Genomic DNA, 16,414 nt, shown 5'->3' with positions numbered 1-16,414 from the left:
TTTTTTATTACTGGTGGCCCGGAGGCGATTCCAAATTCGTCAGGACAGGTGGGCGAGCAGAGACTCAGCCAGGAGGGGTGGAAACATTCTAATGAGGATATCAGATGCGCCCCGTCGCTTCATTTGCTATTAAATTTGAATTTTGTGAGAATAACGCACACTGTATTTATTATCATATGCAGACACATAGCAAATGGGTTTTACTATTACTCGATGTTTAGATCACTTAGTAGATAAACCCAAAACAACACATCGTTGAATTTATTGTACAGGCGTGCCCAGCGTTGCTGGAATTATGTTATTTACCAAGCCAATAGTATTTTATATAGTAATAAGTATATAATGATCTCTATTGTAAAATTGTATCAAATTTTTGCGTCCTTGAGTAAGAAGCATTTTATTTATTTAATATGTTTGTACACACAGCTGTTAGAAGAAACACGGCAATAAGGATACAGAGTACAAGGGCACTCACTACTTATTTCATGTTGAAATCTCTTCCAGTAGGCCCGCAATAGGTAAGAAGAATTAGGAACACAAACCTATACTGCATACAGTAAGCATTACATATATTATAATAATATATACATATTACAAGATACAAAACAATATATATATATATATATACATACATATTATTATATACATATATAGGTATATACACATACAATATACTTACTTTATATTATAATACATTATACAAATATATATACTTTATTTAATATGGTAAGGATAAATAGTGTTCTTTAACAGATTTCTTGAGCGCTGCTATGGTTTTGCACGCTCGTATGCACGTATGTATTTTAATTGATTAACTTTCACGTTTGTATGGATGAATATTAAATCATTATAAATTAATATTTTCATTTTAGCCGTCAGTTTAAATCATGTCTCATATTAATTAAGTGTAACAGTTGAACAATGTTCTCTTATTCACTCTTGACTCTTGGAAATTGAGTTTAATAATTGATGGAACAATTTCTTGTTTAAATGTCACTGAATTCCAGACTTGGTTCTTTTTGGAACTTTTATTCCCCTACTTAACCGCTGGTAGTCTAACGGGCTATTCCAACTATGTTCGGACGGGTATTAGAGCTCAACCTGAGTGAGTTTGCTAACACTAGCCCTAGTAAGAGGAGGAGAGGAATGCTTTGCAGAATCTACCACCGGATTGCCAAAAAATTTGGGAACTAAATTTTTGATATGTTTATATTTGTATGTTATCCTATAACCATTTTTAATATCGCTAATACGATGCGAATAAACAGCGTAATATAAAACAAACAAAGCAATATAAACACGGACGCGCTAATTACTCAAACAGTGCACAATGCAGCAATCTGTCGGTGACGACGTGTTGTCTCGACGCAAATACGGGACAGACTCTGATGAATACGTACGACGAATACTCACTGAGAAATTAATATTTCAAACCGAAGCGTATTGCTTAACGACAATTATCCCGTTATTACGGATAATCCCAATCCATTAAGGGTGCATTTAGGTACCACAAGGACCGGTCACCGTCCTTGTCGAACCCATCGCTTGCGACGAAAGGCTCGACGAGTGAGTTAACCCATAGATACAGCCCACTGAGTTTCTAGCCGGATCTTCTCAGTGGGTCGCGTTTTGATCCGGTGGTAGATTCTGGGAAGCACTGCTCTTGCTAGGGCCAGTGTTAGCAACACTCCCGGTTTGAGCCCCGCGAGCTCACCTATACGTTAGGGCGAAGCTGAAATAGCCTCCTCAAGGCTATCAGCATAGGTAGGAAAACCGGGAAAAAAACAACAACATTTGGACCGTCGGTCTACCGAGCAATTACACCCAACCGCTCGACCGAAGATTTTACTTTTGTCGTTACCCCCAAAACGACTATTACTTTTTATTTCATTTTCCTTTATCTATTAAATTTATTGTATGTATATATTTTCTACTAGCGGCCCGATCCGGCTCCGCTCGGGTCTTTAACAAAAATTTCAAAGACGTTGTTTTATTTAAAAAAATAAAAGAACATTTATTGCGGCATAACTATAATAGTTAGACATATGCTGTCGCGATACTTTTAATTTAAATAATAGTGTGTTCTATCTACAAAGTCGTAGTACATTATTTTATTCTATCATCAATAGTTTTCGTAGGGCACGCAATGTAAATAATATTTTAGGTAATTTTTTTACATCTTGGGCTACATTATTAGAGCTATAGTAAGGATCCCAAATTTTTTTCAAAAAAGATTATAGCCTATGTCACTCGGGAATAGTGTAGCTTCCAAACATTGAAAGAATTTTTCAAATCGGTTCAGTAGTTTCGGAGCCTATTCAATACAAACTAACAAACAAATCTTTCCTCTTTATGATATTGGTATAGAAGTATAGATAGCAATGTATTGCTAATAGTATGTATACCGCAACATACCTGCTATATTTTTATTTTTTCCAGGATTTCTGTAAATTAAACGGTTGTCTGGAAGAGATCGCTTTTAACGATAAAACCGCCTATTGGACAAATGTATCTGATTGTTGGCTGTTTTTGAATGTAAATTGTGCGTTGGTGTGCAATAAAGTGTATTCTCTCTCTCTCTCTCTCTCTCTCTCTCCCCCCCTCTCTCTCTCTCTCTCTAAATTTATTCGAATGTACAATTTGAGAATGAAACTAGAACAAACTCGTCAAAACGACAAACATGTTGGATCGGATGTGAAGGTTACTCTTCGGTGACAAATGTTCGTTGTTGCCAATCATTTGAATCTCATATAGATACAGGAAAACGGGGAGAAAATCCTTTTTTGTATCGCACATTGAATGGGCGCGCACTGTAAATTCAAATGAGGTCACGTCTTTTGCCCTATAGGCTAAGATCAGGAATGATAAGGGCGTTCAATTATATCACAACTCTACAAAAAAAAAATCGTTTTTTTTTTTTTTCCTACCTTTGCTGATAGCCTTGAGAGACTATTTCAGCTTCACCCTAACGTTTGTAGGTGAGCTCGCGGGGCTCAACCGGAGAGTTGCTAACACTGACCCTAGCAAGAGCAGTGCTTCGCAGAATCTACCACCGGATCGGAAACGCGACCCACTGAGAAGATCCGGCGAGAAACTCAGTGGGCTGTGTCTATGGGTTAGTTCGCTCGTCGAGCCCTTCGTCGCAAGCGACGGGTTCGACGAGGACGGTGACCGGTGCTTGTGGTGCCTAAAAGCACCGTTAATGGATCAGGAGGATCCGTAATGACGTGCTTTGGGCGACGTCGACGGTTTACCATTCGGTCTACTGGGTCGGGTATGTAATTTCCAGCGGCTACGATGAGAGGGTTCTCATGTCGTGCCGCCTTCTCAAAATGGCGCAAAAAATTCGTTCTTTGTCCTGACGTTTATATTAGGTTTTTCTGGTTAATTATTCAAAAAAAAAAAACGAAAATAAAATACCTTTTTTTGTATAAAGTTTGCTTTTGTGATAGTTTTAGTAATAATACTCATTTTTCAATATTTTTTAAAATTTTAATTAATTTTTATATTTTCAAAAAAACCGCTCTATGAGAATGGAGTGTTTACGTTTACACAGAGACCACTACCACTAGATGGCACTCGAGTCATAAACAACGATCAGGCGTTTTGTACAAGCCCAGAAAAACTTTAAAAGTCACGAAAGTGTAAATACGATGCTGATGCATTTTGTTTCATATGTGGTCAATTTATTAACGTTCAAAAGCCATGCCATGTATTTTTTTTCGTCTAATTACGATCTAAAATATAACGAATAAAATAAAAAATTTATGCTTTGCAATCAAAGTAAAATTTGGTGTTGACCCGTGCTATGTTTGCGAATCTAATTCATACCAGGGGAAAATACTAACGAATTTTTTTTCTTATTCTTACTTAATGACCAAATTCAATTTTATTCGGCAGCGGCTTGGAGTTAAGGCACTAGCAATAAGTAGTAAGAACCCATTAATCGTTAACCCTGTTGAATGATAATGTAGGATGTCTTAAACAACTCGTAAAATTTACAATAGTGAATTCAATAACATCGTTTATTAAAATGTAAATAAAAGATGTGTGGTGATAAAAATATTAATTTTAAGTTCTATTCGAGGAGTTATAAAGGAAATAATTATTCGGGTATACATTTTTTATTATGATTGTTTTATTGATATAAAAAAATCTACTTTACAAAGTTATCAACTTTATTTTATTCACAATGATTTATGAAAAATATATAATAATGCACAAATAAAACATCGATTTATATGAATAATAATAATTAAGCCTAATTATGTTCTATCATAGAAAGCCGTAATCACGTAGACTATACATTAGACACTGTATAGCCATCATACTAAGACTATACATAAATAATAAAAATCTTACGTTACGGACATTTTTTCCCCGTCAGGGTAACCCTCTGCATCGTCCCATAAGAAATCTATAGATAATTGCACCGTTCTTTTCGTTTGTAAATTAATTATTTGGATATTTTTTTCTAGAAACAATTTACTTCCATAATTACAGCTCCTAAACTACAACGTTATTTCGAACTGTTTGATGTGATCCGTGACAGAGGTGCTGCTCAAGTAAAAGAGGCTTTATGTCTACGTAGAGTAAAGCGAATTTCCCAGAAACGTACGCTATTTACTTTAGAAGTTAAATTATCTCGAGGCTGTAATTCACAATCTTTTTCCGTCTTGTACTGAGGGATAACTTTGAATTTTTGCCAATAAAAAGTTGCGCCACTAAGTTCGCAATGTAGAGATTTATATTTTTACTTTCCGAATAAAAATGTTTGTTTACTTTGATGGTGGAAAAATATGTTTTATTTTTAACAAACAACCTGTTGATGTGCCCTGAGATAATTACAATATTTTTGTATGAGCGTGTTGATATGTTGTGCTATTTATATTGATATTATTAATATATTATATACCACCGAAATAGGTGTAGCAGTAAATTCGGTGTTGCAGGTAAAATTACCATAGTTACTTGAAGTCACAAATTTGTTCATAATAGACCGGACTTTGATTGACTCGAGGAAAGTCATAGTAAAATTACTTTCACGACTAAATCTCACATTTATTTATTGTTAATAAATTATTTCTCAAGATACGAAATACAGTTTCCGACCACTATGAAAGGCATTTTTAATTATGCTTAGAGCTTGAAATCGACCAAAATAGTATATATATTTTTTTAATTTTTTTCTCCTACCTATGCTGATAGCCTTGAGAGGCTATTTCAGCTTCAGCGTAACGTGTAGGTGAGCTCACAGGGCTCAAGCCGGAGTGTTGCTAACACTGGCCCTAGCAAGAACAGTGCTTCGCAGAATCTACCACCGGATCGGAAACGCGACCCACTGACAAGATCCGGCGAGAAACTCAGTGGGCTGTGTCTATGGGTTAACCAAAGTACTATAGATGATTCATATTCGGTATAGCGAGGGGTACGTAGAAACATTTTGCGTATTGTCTAGCCACAATTAGAATAGATTATTAATAGGTAGGTTAATGTAATTGTTCAATGTATTATATTGTGAATATATATATATTTTTTCCTTACATTATTCGTTAGATTAGTTTTTGTTATTGTGTTGTTTTGTCATAATTGTAAGGAACGTTGTTATACAAATTCAGCACTGTATGTCTTGTTTTGTCGTGCGCACATAACCTATGTTGCAAGCCAGATTTTGTTTCTTTTTTTTTTGTGTTTTTTATGTATCTTTAGCATGTGATGTGTATTGTGAGCCTAATAAAATAAATTGTCTCGTATGGACATTTGGAATTTAATTTATGTAAAATTAAACTCTGGATTTGTGATTGATTGTTTTATTTTTATGCGACGTGCTTGCGTGCCTGAGTGCAATGGCGAAGTGGTTCTATAATCTATGAAATTTTTGAAATACGGATGACACAAACGTCGGCGCGAACATCCTCCCCCTCGTTGAAAGGTCAGCTTTCAACCTTGAAGATCTTGCGCTGAAGGCAGGGGACAAATACGTATTAGGGGCCGCCGAACGCAGCCTCGTGTTGTTGATATGTCTGCCACTCGAGAAATTCCGTCTGGGCCCGGGAATAGGCGTAGAACTCTTCCGAGACGCCAAGCCATAGGCGGCACGTGATCTTCTTGAAGAAGGACAAGATCACCCACATCTAGCTGGACAGCGTTGGTGCGCCATTTCGTTCGTTGCTGAAGTTCGCTGATATATTCCTTTTGCCAGCGTTGCCAGAAGTGCTGGCGAAGCTGCTCAACTCGAGCGTAACGTTGTAGCGTGTTTTGATTGTGATCTTGCAGAGCAGGCGATGGCAGGGCAGTCAGTGGTCTTCCGATAAGAAAGTGCCCTGGGGAAAGGGAGAGCAGGTCGTCAGGGGAACATGATAGCGGACACAGGGGACGACTATTGAGTATAGCTTCCACCTGCGCAAACAAAGTAGAAATCTCTTCAAATGTTAAATGCGCGTTGCCTATAACGCGCTTAATATGGTGTTTAGCAGATTTTACTCCGGCCTCCCAGATGCCGCCGAAGTGAGGAGCATAAGTAGGGGAAAAAATGAATTTAATGGTTTCTTGTGTTGCAAAATCAAATAGAGGTTGCTTGTTATTTTGTAAAAAAGTACTTAGCTCTCTTGCTGCTGCTACAAAATTACGTCCATTATCGCAGTATATTTCTATTGGTTTACCTCGACGTGAGATAAACCTTCTCAAGGTCATTATAAATGCGTCCTTGGATAGATCGCTGACCGCTTCCAGATGCAGGCATTTATAACGTAAGCAGACGAACACACACAAATAACATTTAATTAATTTAGCACCGCGCCCTTTGCGATTGAGTATGAGAAACGGGCCGGCAAAGTCTAGACCCACAGACAGAAACGGAAAGTCAGGGTTTATACGCGGAGCTGGAAGATCGCCCATTTTCGGGATTAATGTCTTACCCTGAATTCGCCTGCACCGAACACACCTATAGACTGTGTGTCGAGCCAGACGCCTACCATTAAGGGGCCATACGTATTCTCTTACCGTGGCAAGCAGTAGTTGGGGACCGGCATGCATGTTACGTATGTGTTCGTGCTCAAATATGAGCTTGGTTAAATGATGCGATGAGTCAAGGAGTATTGGATGTTTCTTGTCGTAAGAATAATTCGATGCATTGATCCTACCACCGACCCGTATTAAATTATTTTTGTCTATGAATGGGGACAGAGGTAAAATTTTTGATTTTGGATTTAATATTTTATTTGTGCGTAGTGAATTGTATTCTGCAGTGAATGATTGTTTTTGCGCTATTTTGCAAAGGTGAGTAAATGAATTGTTTATTTCTTCAATTGATAAACAGCCGGTTAATTTGTTTTTGGGATTTTTTGAATTGTAAATGAACCTATTTATGTATCCCAACGTACCCTTTAATTTATTTATTTTAGAGTAATTTTCGATTTTTATTACAGGCTCTAGGATGGCAGCCGGACCAGCGTATATGTTTGGTAAGTGTTTGGTTTTAATATTTTGTTTTATTTCAGGTAGCTCTTCGTGAAGTTTAGTGGGATTCAAGACTGGCCAATGCGTTTCGTCATGACCAAGGTAAGCAGCACCTGACCACCATAAACTCATGTTTTGAAGTTTATTTGCGTTAACACCGCGGGATATTAAATCAGCAGGGTTCATATCGGTAGGTACGTATCTCCAGGATGATGATTTTGATGTTTCTAGTATTTCAACTACTCTGTTGGCGACGAATGTCTTGAGCTTAGCGGGATTGCTATTCAGCCACCCTAGCACTACGCTTGAGTCGCACCAGAATATAGAACGAGATGGTACGTATCGTATAGAATCGAGTACACTCTTGCATAACTTAGCCGCTAATAAAGCTGCGCATAGCTCTAGCCTTGGAATGGTCACAGGTTTTAGTGGAGCTACTTTAGATTTCGAGCATAATAAGTTTACGGTAGCTACATTATTGCAATCTATAGATTTCATATAAATACATGCCCCGTAGGCCCTTTGTGATGCGTCACTGAACGAATGCACTTCGATTGCGATAGGTGAGTCACAAAGCACCCTCCTTGGGATTTGTATTTCTGATATAAATTTTAAATTATTAATAAAATCGTACCATTCAGTTTTAACATCATGGGGAACAGGTTGATCCCAATCGAGCTTGAGGATCCACAGTTCTTGTAAAATCATTTTAGGCTTAATAATGCATGGACTTAAAATACCTAAAGGATCAAATATTTTGAATGCGTCAGACATGATCGTTCTCTTTGTTACGGTGTTTGTATTGTGTGGAAATTTTATTGGAAAATGTATGCAGTCACTAGAAGGACTCCACCCGATTCCAAGAGTGCTCGAAGACTCACTCAACGCAAGATTTTCTTGAACGGCAATAAATTAATTGTCAAAAATAAAAGGTAAGTTCGATTTGTATTTACGAAGTTTGAAGCACGCTGAATTAAGAGCTTGTGATATTGCGGTTTGAATATAACGTAGTGTGAGCTCATCATCTGAACCAGTTATGAGATCGTCGACAAAAAAGTCTCTTTGTATAATTGTCTTAATAGTTTCGTCAGTACATTCCTCACCCACCTGCCACAGACAGCGCGTACTTAGATAACTAGCACTTGCGGTTCCGTAAGTGAGAGTATTCAGGCGCAGAGTCTCGATAGGCATAGACTCATCTTCTCTCCATAGTATTAGTTGGAGATCACGATCGTCTTCGTGAACTAATACCTGGCGATACATTTTCTCTATATCGCCGGTCAATAGATATCTGTATTGTCGTGCTCTTATCAATATGGAGAAAAGAGAATCCTGAATACTTGGACCTACCTGAAGTATGTCGTTAACGGAAAATCCGGATGCGGTGACAGCTGACCCATCAAAAACAACACGAATTTTTGAGCTTTCGCTACTGTCCTTGAATACGGCGTGATGACATAAAAAGTATGATAGTGGCGGTATTAGAGTATTAGATTTAGATAGGTGACCTAAGCCGGCATATTCACGGAGGAACTCTGTATATTGTGACTTTAACTTACAATTTCTACGGAACCTTTTCTCTAGATTAAGAAAACGTTTTTTTGCTGTGTTGTATGAGTCACCCAGACAGTCCGGGGACTCAAGCATAGGTAATCTGACACAAAATCGACCTGATTCTAATCTGGTGGTGTTTTCTACAAAATGATCTTCTGCAGCCTTATCCTCTATGCTTATTTTTTTGTTTTGGGGCAGATCTTCTATCTCCCAAAATTTAGATAACATTTCATGAATGTTTGTTGTATTAGATGGGTTATATACTGCAGCATGATTGCAATGTATAATAGAATGATGTGTGGTTAAATGATGTTTGGATGGATGATGTTTGGACGAATTATGTTTGAATGAATGATGAATAAATGTATTGTTGTTTTGTGATATGTTGTTTATGTTGCCACCGACCAACCAACCAAATTTAGAATTAATTAACTTAACATTACTAGGGCCTATGGAACGTTTTTCGTTACCCAAAATATCCCAAAATATATCTGATCCAATCAACAGGTCGATTGGACCAGGTTGGTGGAAAGAAGGATCGGCTAGTTTAATATTATTAGGTATATTTAAATGTTTGATGTTGATAGGAGTGTTAGGTAATATACCCGTTAACTGGTCGAGGACAAATAGAGAAAGTGTCACACTAAATTGATTTCGTAGTGACGATATTTGCGCAGTACAACTTTCTTTAATTGTATCCGCTGATTTATTGCTGATTCCGATTACATTTAGTATATCAATGGATCTAGATTTAAGTGATAACCTTTGCATTAAAGATTTAGTGATAAACGAATATTGACTTCCACAGTCTAAAAAGGCACGTACAGTAGAATTTTCTTTAGTGTTTGGATTGGATACTTCGATTAATGCTGTGGATAGTAGCACATCATTAGAGTCGTAGCCGCACACAGCGGAGCTACTTACGACCGCAGTATTAGACTGGTGGAGAAGTGTATTGTGTCGCTTATTACATTCGCGACAGCTGCTTAATCGACAGTCAGTCACTGAATGGCCAGCTCTCAAACAATTAACACATAATTTTAAATTCTCAACCTCAGACCATCTTTCCTTTATGTTTTTTGATATAAATATGGGACAATTATAGATTCGATGGTTCTCTTTACAAATAATGCAAGAAGATGAATAATTTTGAGTGGTGCTGGTAAACGATTTCACATGGATTGGTTTATTATTATTAGTAGGGGCTGGGTGACGCGAGGTATTTAGTAATGTCTTGGTAGGGTTATCAAATTTGTTTCTATTTAAAGCCTCGAGAACGTCAGCACGATCGACCAAAAACTTAAAGAATTGTTGTAAAGTAGGTACATCGTCGATGTTATTACGCGTCTCCTCCCACTTCGTTAGCGTCGTATTATCTAGCTTGGAAGACAGCATGAAGATAATAAGCATATCCCAATGATCAGTCGGCTGTTCCAAGCTAGATAGCGCCCGCAAATTTTTGGTTACATGATCCACCAAGAAACGTAGTGACCTTTCCGATTCGCGAGTAATGGACTGAATATTGAATAGTGATTTAAGGTGTTGGTTAATAAGTAATCGTTTATTATTGTATCGCGCACAAAGTAGTTCCCAGGCCTCTGCATAGTTCGCCGAGGACACTTCGAGATTAGAAATTATGCGCGCTGCGTCGCCCTCCAAATATGAAATTAAATAATGGAACTTGTGTATGTTCGTTATATGTTCGTTTTTATGCACTAGGTTTACAAAAGTATCATGAAATTCCAACCAGTGAAAATAGGACCCATTGAATTTAGAAATTTGGATTTGCGGTAATTTTACACCAACATTGTAATGATCGAGACTACACTGAGCTTCCTGGAAGATAGATTTGCGTCTGTCTTCATCTTTAATCGAATTTTGTTGATCGATAATATTTTTTGCTGTGACAATGTTTGTTATAATCTCCTGCTCAATGTTGTCTCTTTCATCGATTTCGAAGTCAAGATTATTAGAATTTAAGACCTCGATTTCACTTTGCAACGCATCAAACCTTGTTGAAAGTCCCTCAAATCTGCCAAGTTTAAGTGATAATTCAGTTAGCTCAACATTTGATAATGTTGACTGCAAAGTCAGCTTGTCGAGATAGTTTTTAAACTTGGTTATTTGACCCTTAATTGAGCTACGTTTAGTCGTGAGCTCTTTTAACGATCCGCGGATGGAACCATGCTTTTCCCCGTCTGAAGGCATTTTGAATTATAAAACAATGTAAACTAGTTAATATTTACAAATCTTAGAGAAATTCAACAAGTCTAACGCATAAATTTGAATATTGCAAAATATAGGTAAGAAACCAATAGAATGTAAATAAATAAGTTATATTATCTCACGCTCCTCACTGCGTCGGCATACCAGTTGGCGTGCGAACAGCTGACGGCACTGATAACGCGCGATATGGCTCGTCAGTCGTACCGATGCTGCGACGTGACGAGGCTACGCGCTGTAGGCACGGCGCAACGCAAACTCCTGGAAACGTTCGGCAGTACGACTTATGCAAGGAACAAATAGGATCACAAATATACGGGAACCTGATTTAGAGCGTGTAGATGAAATGAATCGTATTATTATGTAGGCAATGAATATTCAGTTAAATACTTATTTAATATTTAGATGATTGCGCAACGAAAAACAACGACAAGACGTATTTAAATATTCGTAACTATTGACTCGTTAAATGATTAATAGGTTATTTAATTGATATACGAGTGGTAGGTGCGAATAATATAACATTAACCAAAAACAGCAAACTCAAAAATAATAGGTAAAGATGATTTAGGTAATTAAATGTTTAGTTTACGCAGGTGGAAAGCTATGACGAAGTGTTCGAACTGTATTTATGATTTGAATTAGGAATATAAAATTAGGAATATAAAATTTACGATATTGGATGTGTGGGTAGGTCAAGGAAGGGCACTTAACTCTCGAGACGCTGAGCGCTGAGCTGCGGTGTCGCTTGAATGCTTGAATGTTTGATTGATGCTTCACGAACCGGGGCCGGCTAGGTCCAGGCTGATGCTGCCAATCTTGACTCCCAAAATGTTCTTCGCGAAGAACTTGTGGATTGGTACGCGTCGTCTCGTTTTTGAAGAAGATGCGCGTTTTTTGGTTTGGTTTTTTGAATTGCAAGAAGTTGTCCTGTCACGGTCGCCAAATTATGTCTCGTATGGACATTTGGAATTTAATTTATGTAAAATTAAACTCTGGATTTGTGATTGATTGTTTTATTTTTATGCGACGTGCTTGCGTGCCTGAGTGCAATGGCGAAGTGGTTCTATAATCTATGAAATTTTTGAAATACGGATGACACAAACGTCGGCGCGAACATAAATAAATAAAAGAACTTTAATTTGAAACCCGGATTGTTCCAGCTTCCACTGTAACTTGTTTCTCGCGAGAATTGATCTGCGAAAACCGACTTTGTAGACTGGATAATAAATCAGAAGTTAACGTTTGCCCTTTTAGAAATTTGCTTTGTTTTTTTTAAGCTATTGCATAGCTTTTATTGCGGGGTTTGAGCGCGGCGACCGAATCAAGAAATTCCGTAACGAAAATAAAACCTAACACCTCCACTCCGCCTACTACGTAGCTCGGTTTTAACACATTCACACGTTGCGCTTGTATAGTGTTTGTGAATAAGCTCGCGGCGTGACGTCACACTGCATGCGCATGATGAAAAATCTGCCCATCTCTCTCTCGCGCGGTCTAGCTTATGAGTGTGAAGGGGACAGTTAAGGTTTTGCTTTTATTAATGTTTACAAATATAGCGTGGTCTTATTTTATTATTGTTTTAATATAAAATTATTATTATCTAATTAAATTGCATAAGTTCATAAAATATTGCATAGCATTGCATAGCAGCTTTACCGTGGCAGTCACCGAGTGCCATTTGCTTTTTTCTTTCTAAAATTTCAATAAGTGCTGACGTCACGCGGACTTAAAAGGCAAGGTTTAACTTGCAACAATAAAACGGAAGTCTATGCATGAAGATTTGTTGTCGTCTGTTTATCGACCTACGGTCATTATTTATATAATGCTTATTACATAGAATACTCTCAGATGATTGACAATGTAAGGAACTATCGATCGCAAATTGTTCGTGAATCGCTTCCTTATTACTAATACGGGTGGCTTCAGTATTACGAGTATACAGTCACACGTCTATTGCTTGTTTACTGTTAGCAGCGCGTTCTGTGGCGTTGCCCGTTTTATTGCACAAGTGACACGCCGGTCGTAAACACGTTGTGAATTTATTGTTTTACTTGTCTCCTGTGAAGCGGAATTGGCTTTTCATTTGGTTCAAACGTGTTAAACGACAGGATGTTATCGATTTATGCGAACTAACAATTGGATTTGGAGATGTGCATGTTTGTTGGTGCACGCGTGTGGATCGTATTTTGATGAATAAATTAAAGCTAGGAATATATTAATATAATGTTATGGAATGTTCTAAAAATGGTTGAACAATAAAAGAAATACTTAATTGGGTTTTCTGTACTATATTAAGGAAACAACATTGAAAGCCTTTATTTTCCGTTTTAAGTAATTATTTTACACAGCATTATTGAATTAAATAAAACTAAACTTCTCTTTTTTTGTCATTAACAGAAAGTTTATTTATTTATTTATTTATTTATTAAGTTGCACCAACAAAGTGATCATCAATACAAAACATTGACAAATTGACAAAAGTTCATGGCTGATGTCACCTCAATTATAGGTGCAATCGACAGTGCATTAACATCAAAAATAAAAAAAATATACAGCTAAGATTTGAATACATTTCATTCATTGCTTATGATTAATTTAATTGGGAGATGATCCGCGACAGATTTTTCCTGTAAGTAGTGAGACAATCAGAAAAAACATCTATTTCACTTAAAATAAGTTCAGCGCAATCGGACGACTCCGAAGGAACATTGACGGAGACCGCGCTACCGTGGACATTATTGTAGTCCCAAAGGATTCTGTTTAAGGGAGAGTAAGCACCTAAATTCGAACGAGCGGGCTTTCTTATAAACGGTTTATATTTCTTCGTTCTTGGTAGGTACTTAGGGGCTGATATTTTTATCTGGGTTAATAGATTAGGCGTGTCGGTTATTCCATGAATTAATTTGTACAGAAATATACCCCCCATTAGTTTTCTCCGGTTTAGAAGAGAGTCTAAATTAAAGTGGCAAAGTCTATCTTCATAGCTGGGTAACTTCCTACCCAGATTGTAGTTGTAAGACAAGTACCATAGAAACCGTTTCTGGACACTTTCCAATCGTTTCTTGTATATTTCATAGTAAGGATTCCACACAATGCAGCAATATTCCAAGGTACTGCGTACGAGAGCATTATAAATTGTGATCTTAGTGTGTGGTTTTTTGAAATCTTTGCAATTGCGAAATATAAATCCCAATGTTTTAAAGCTCTTTCTGGTAATATTCTGAATATGTGTGCTGAATTGCAGCTTACTATCAATGGTCACACCCAGATCCCTAATAGAGTCTACCTCAGATAGTGGTGCACCATTAATATGATACGTTCGGGAAAATGAGCGTCTTTTTCTAGTAAAACGAATTACATAGCATTTACTGATATTCAGACTCATGCCATTCGCACTGCACCAGCCAAACAAACTGTCCAAATCCCTCTGCAATAATTCAGAGTCAAGAGATGAGTTTACTTTCCTGAAGAATTTTAAGTCGTCGGCGAACATATAGAACTTTGTGCTACGAAAACACGAGCCAATGTCGTTGATGAATGCATTAAAAAGTAGAGGACCCAAATGAGAGCCTTGGGGAACCCCAGACAAAACTGGGAAGGACATCGACGAGTGACCCCCCGCAACAACCGTGGACGATCTGTTCGTTAAATATGATTGAAGCCAATGCAAAAGTGTACCAGCAATCCCGTACGATGACAGCTTCGACAGCAGTAAATTGTGGTTAACTCTGTCGAAGGCCTTACTAAAGTCTGTGTATATAGTGTCTAATGAATCTCCATGGTCAACACCTTGAGTCAAGTCCTCGACAAAAGACAACAAGTTCGTAGTTGTGGATCTTGCCTTAATGAACCCATGCTGCTCCGTAGCAAAAATCTGTCTAAAATGCCAAGACAAAACGGGATACAACACCATTTCGAAAACTTTAGCAAAAACCGTTAGAATGGAGATAGGCCTATAGTTCTTCACCATGCCGGTGTCACCACTCTTAAATAGCGGCAAAATCAGTGATTGTTTCCAAGCCAAAGGGAATACACCAGAGCTCAGAGATTTATTAAAAATAATTGAAAGTGGTGAGCTTAATGCGTAAGCACACCTGGAAACAAATATAGACGGTAAACCATCTGAGCCCGCTCCCTTGTTTACATCAAGTCTTTTTAAAACCCTGTAAATCTGAGACTTGGTGACAGAAATGCATGTCAAGAAATTCATATTTGAAGACTCAACAGACTCATTAAAGCTGTGTATGCTGGTCGTATTATAGACTGAGGAGAAATGGGCAGCAAAAAGATTACAGATACTAGATCCATTCGTTGCTGTAGTGTCGTCAAGAGACATTTCGCCGGGCAGTGTAATTTTTCCACTTCTTTTATACTTTACAAAGGACCAAATTAACTTAGGGTTAGATGCTAAAGACGACTCCAGATTCTCCAAGTATCTGGTATAATTTAGATGTAATAACTTAGAACAGCGTTTCCTGAGCAACACAAAGGTTAATTCGTCGCGGGGATTACCGAATTTCCGAAATCTCAACCTATACTTAAAATTTTCTTTAAGCGTTCTAATTAGTATGCTTGAAAACCAGATGGGGCTATGATTGTTGCGTGGTACAAATTTAGGAACGTGCCGCTTTACTAACACTCTTAGGTAGGAATAAAATACTGCGACCATATCATCAACCGTAGCACAGGCCGTCAATTCATCCTCCCATGGGATAGCACTTAAGTCGCTAACAATTTTGTTATAGTCTGCTTTGTAAAAGTGTAATTTAGAAGAGCATATTGGCAGTAAGGACTCAGAGCACTCAAGAGTAACACAGAACTGTAGTGGAGGATGAAGAGGATCAATAACCGAGAGTGGATCTGGGCACGCTTCAAGCTCTGAAATAGTTATGGTACTTAGTATAAGATCCAATATTTTACCTCGAGAATTCAAGCAGGAATTGTACTGACCCAAGTTGTTGAGTGACATGAAATCAATGAGCTCATTGTACAGTAAACTATTTGTAGTTTCACATGAAAGGCTAGACGTATGCATTTTTATCCAATTTATGCCGCTCATATTAAAGTCCCCCACTATAAGGGTCTCGCCGCTGTGATCATCCAATGTACGATTGGAGTTATTAATGAAACATTCTAGTATATGAAATTGAGCAGGTGGAGGTAGGTAAACAGCGCA

At 37.6% G+C, this 16,414-nt stretch overlaps 1 protein-coding gene across 1 annotated transcript; it reads right to left on the bottom strand.

Annotated features, from left to right (window-relative positions):
* Positions 1-206: 206 nt before the first annotated feature.
* LOC149499785 (uncharacterized) lies at positions 207-12,362 on the bottom strand. Its single transcript, XM_089738739.1, has 2 exons — positions 8,809-12,362; positions 207-287 (listed from the first exon to the last, which is right to left on the bottom strand). The coding sequence occupies exons 1-2, from the start codon at positions 11,218-11,220 to the stop codon at positions 207-209; spliced, it is 2,493 nt and encodes an 830-aa protein (XP_089594865.1). The 5' UTR covers positions 11,221-12,362.
* Between the last annotated feature and the right edge of the window lie 4,052 nt (positions 12,363-16,414).

The sequence above is a fragment of the Bombyx mandarina genome, chromosome 26 (assembly GCF_030267445.1).
Source record: "Bombyx mandarina strain Sakado chromosome 26, ASM3026744v2".
Classification (NCBI taxonomy): Eukaryota; Metazoa; Arthropoda; class Insecta; order Lepidoptera; family Bombycidae; genus Bombyx; species Bombyx mandarina.
Note: the sequence above shows the minus strand (reverse complement) of the source record. Positions and strands in the feature narration are given on the sequence as shown.

Coding starts and splice junctions, on each gene's coding strand:
- LOC149499785 (XM_089738739.1), bottom strand. CDS start 11,220: ATGCCTTCAGACGGGGAAAAGCATGGTTCCATCCGCGGATCGTTAAAA. Junction 288..8,808: donor CCGTTAACGACATACTTCAG/GTAGGTCCAAGT, acceptor ACATAATTCCAG/CAACGCTGGGCACGCCTGTA.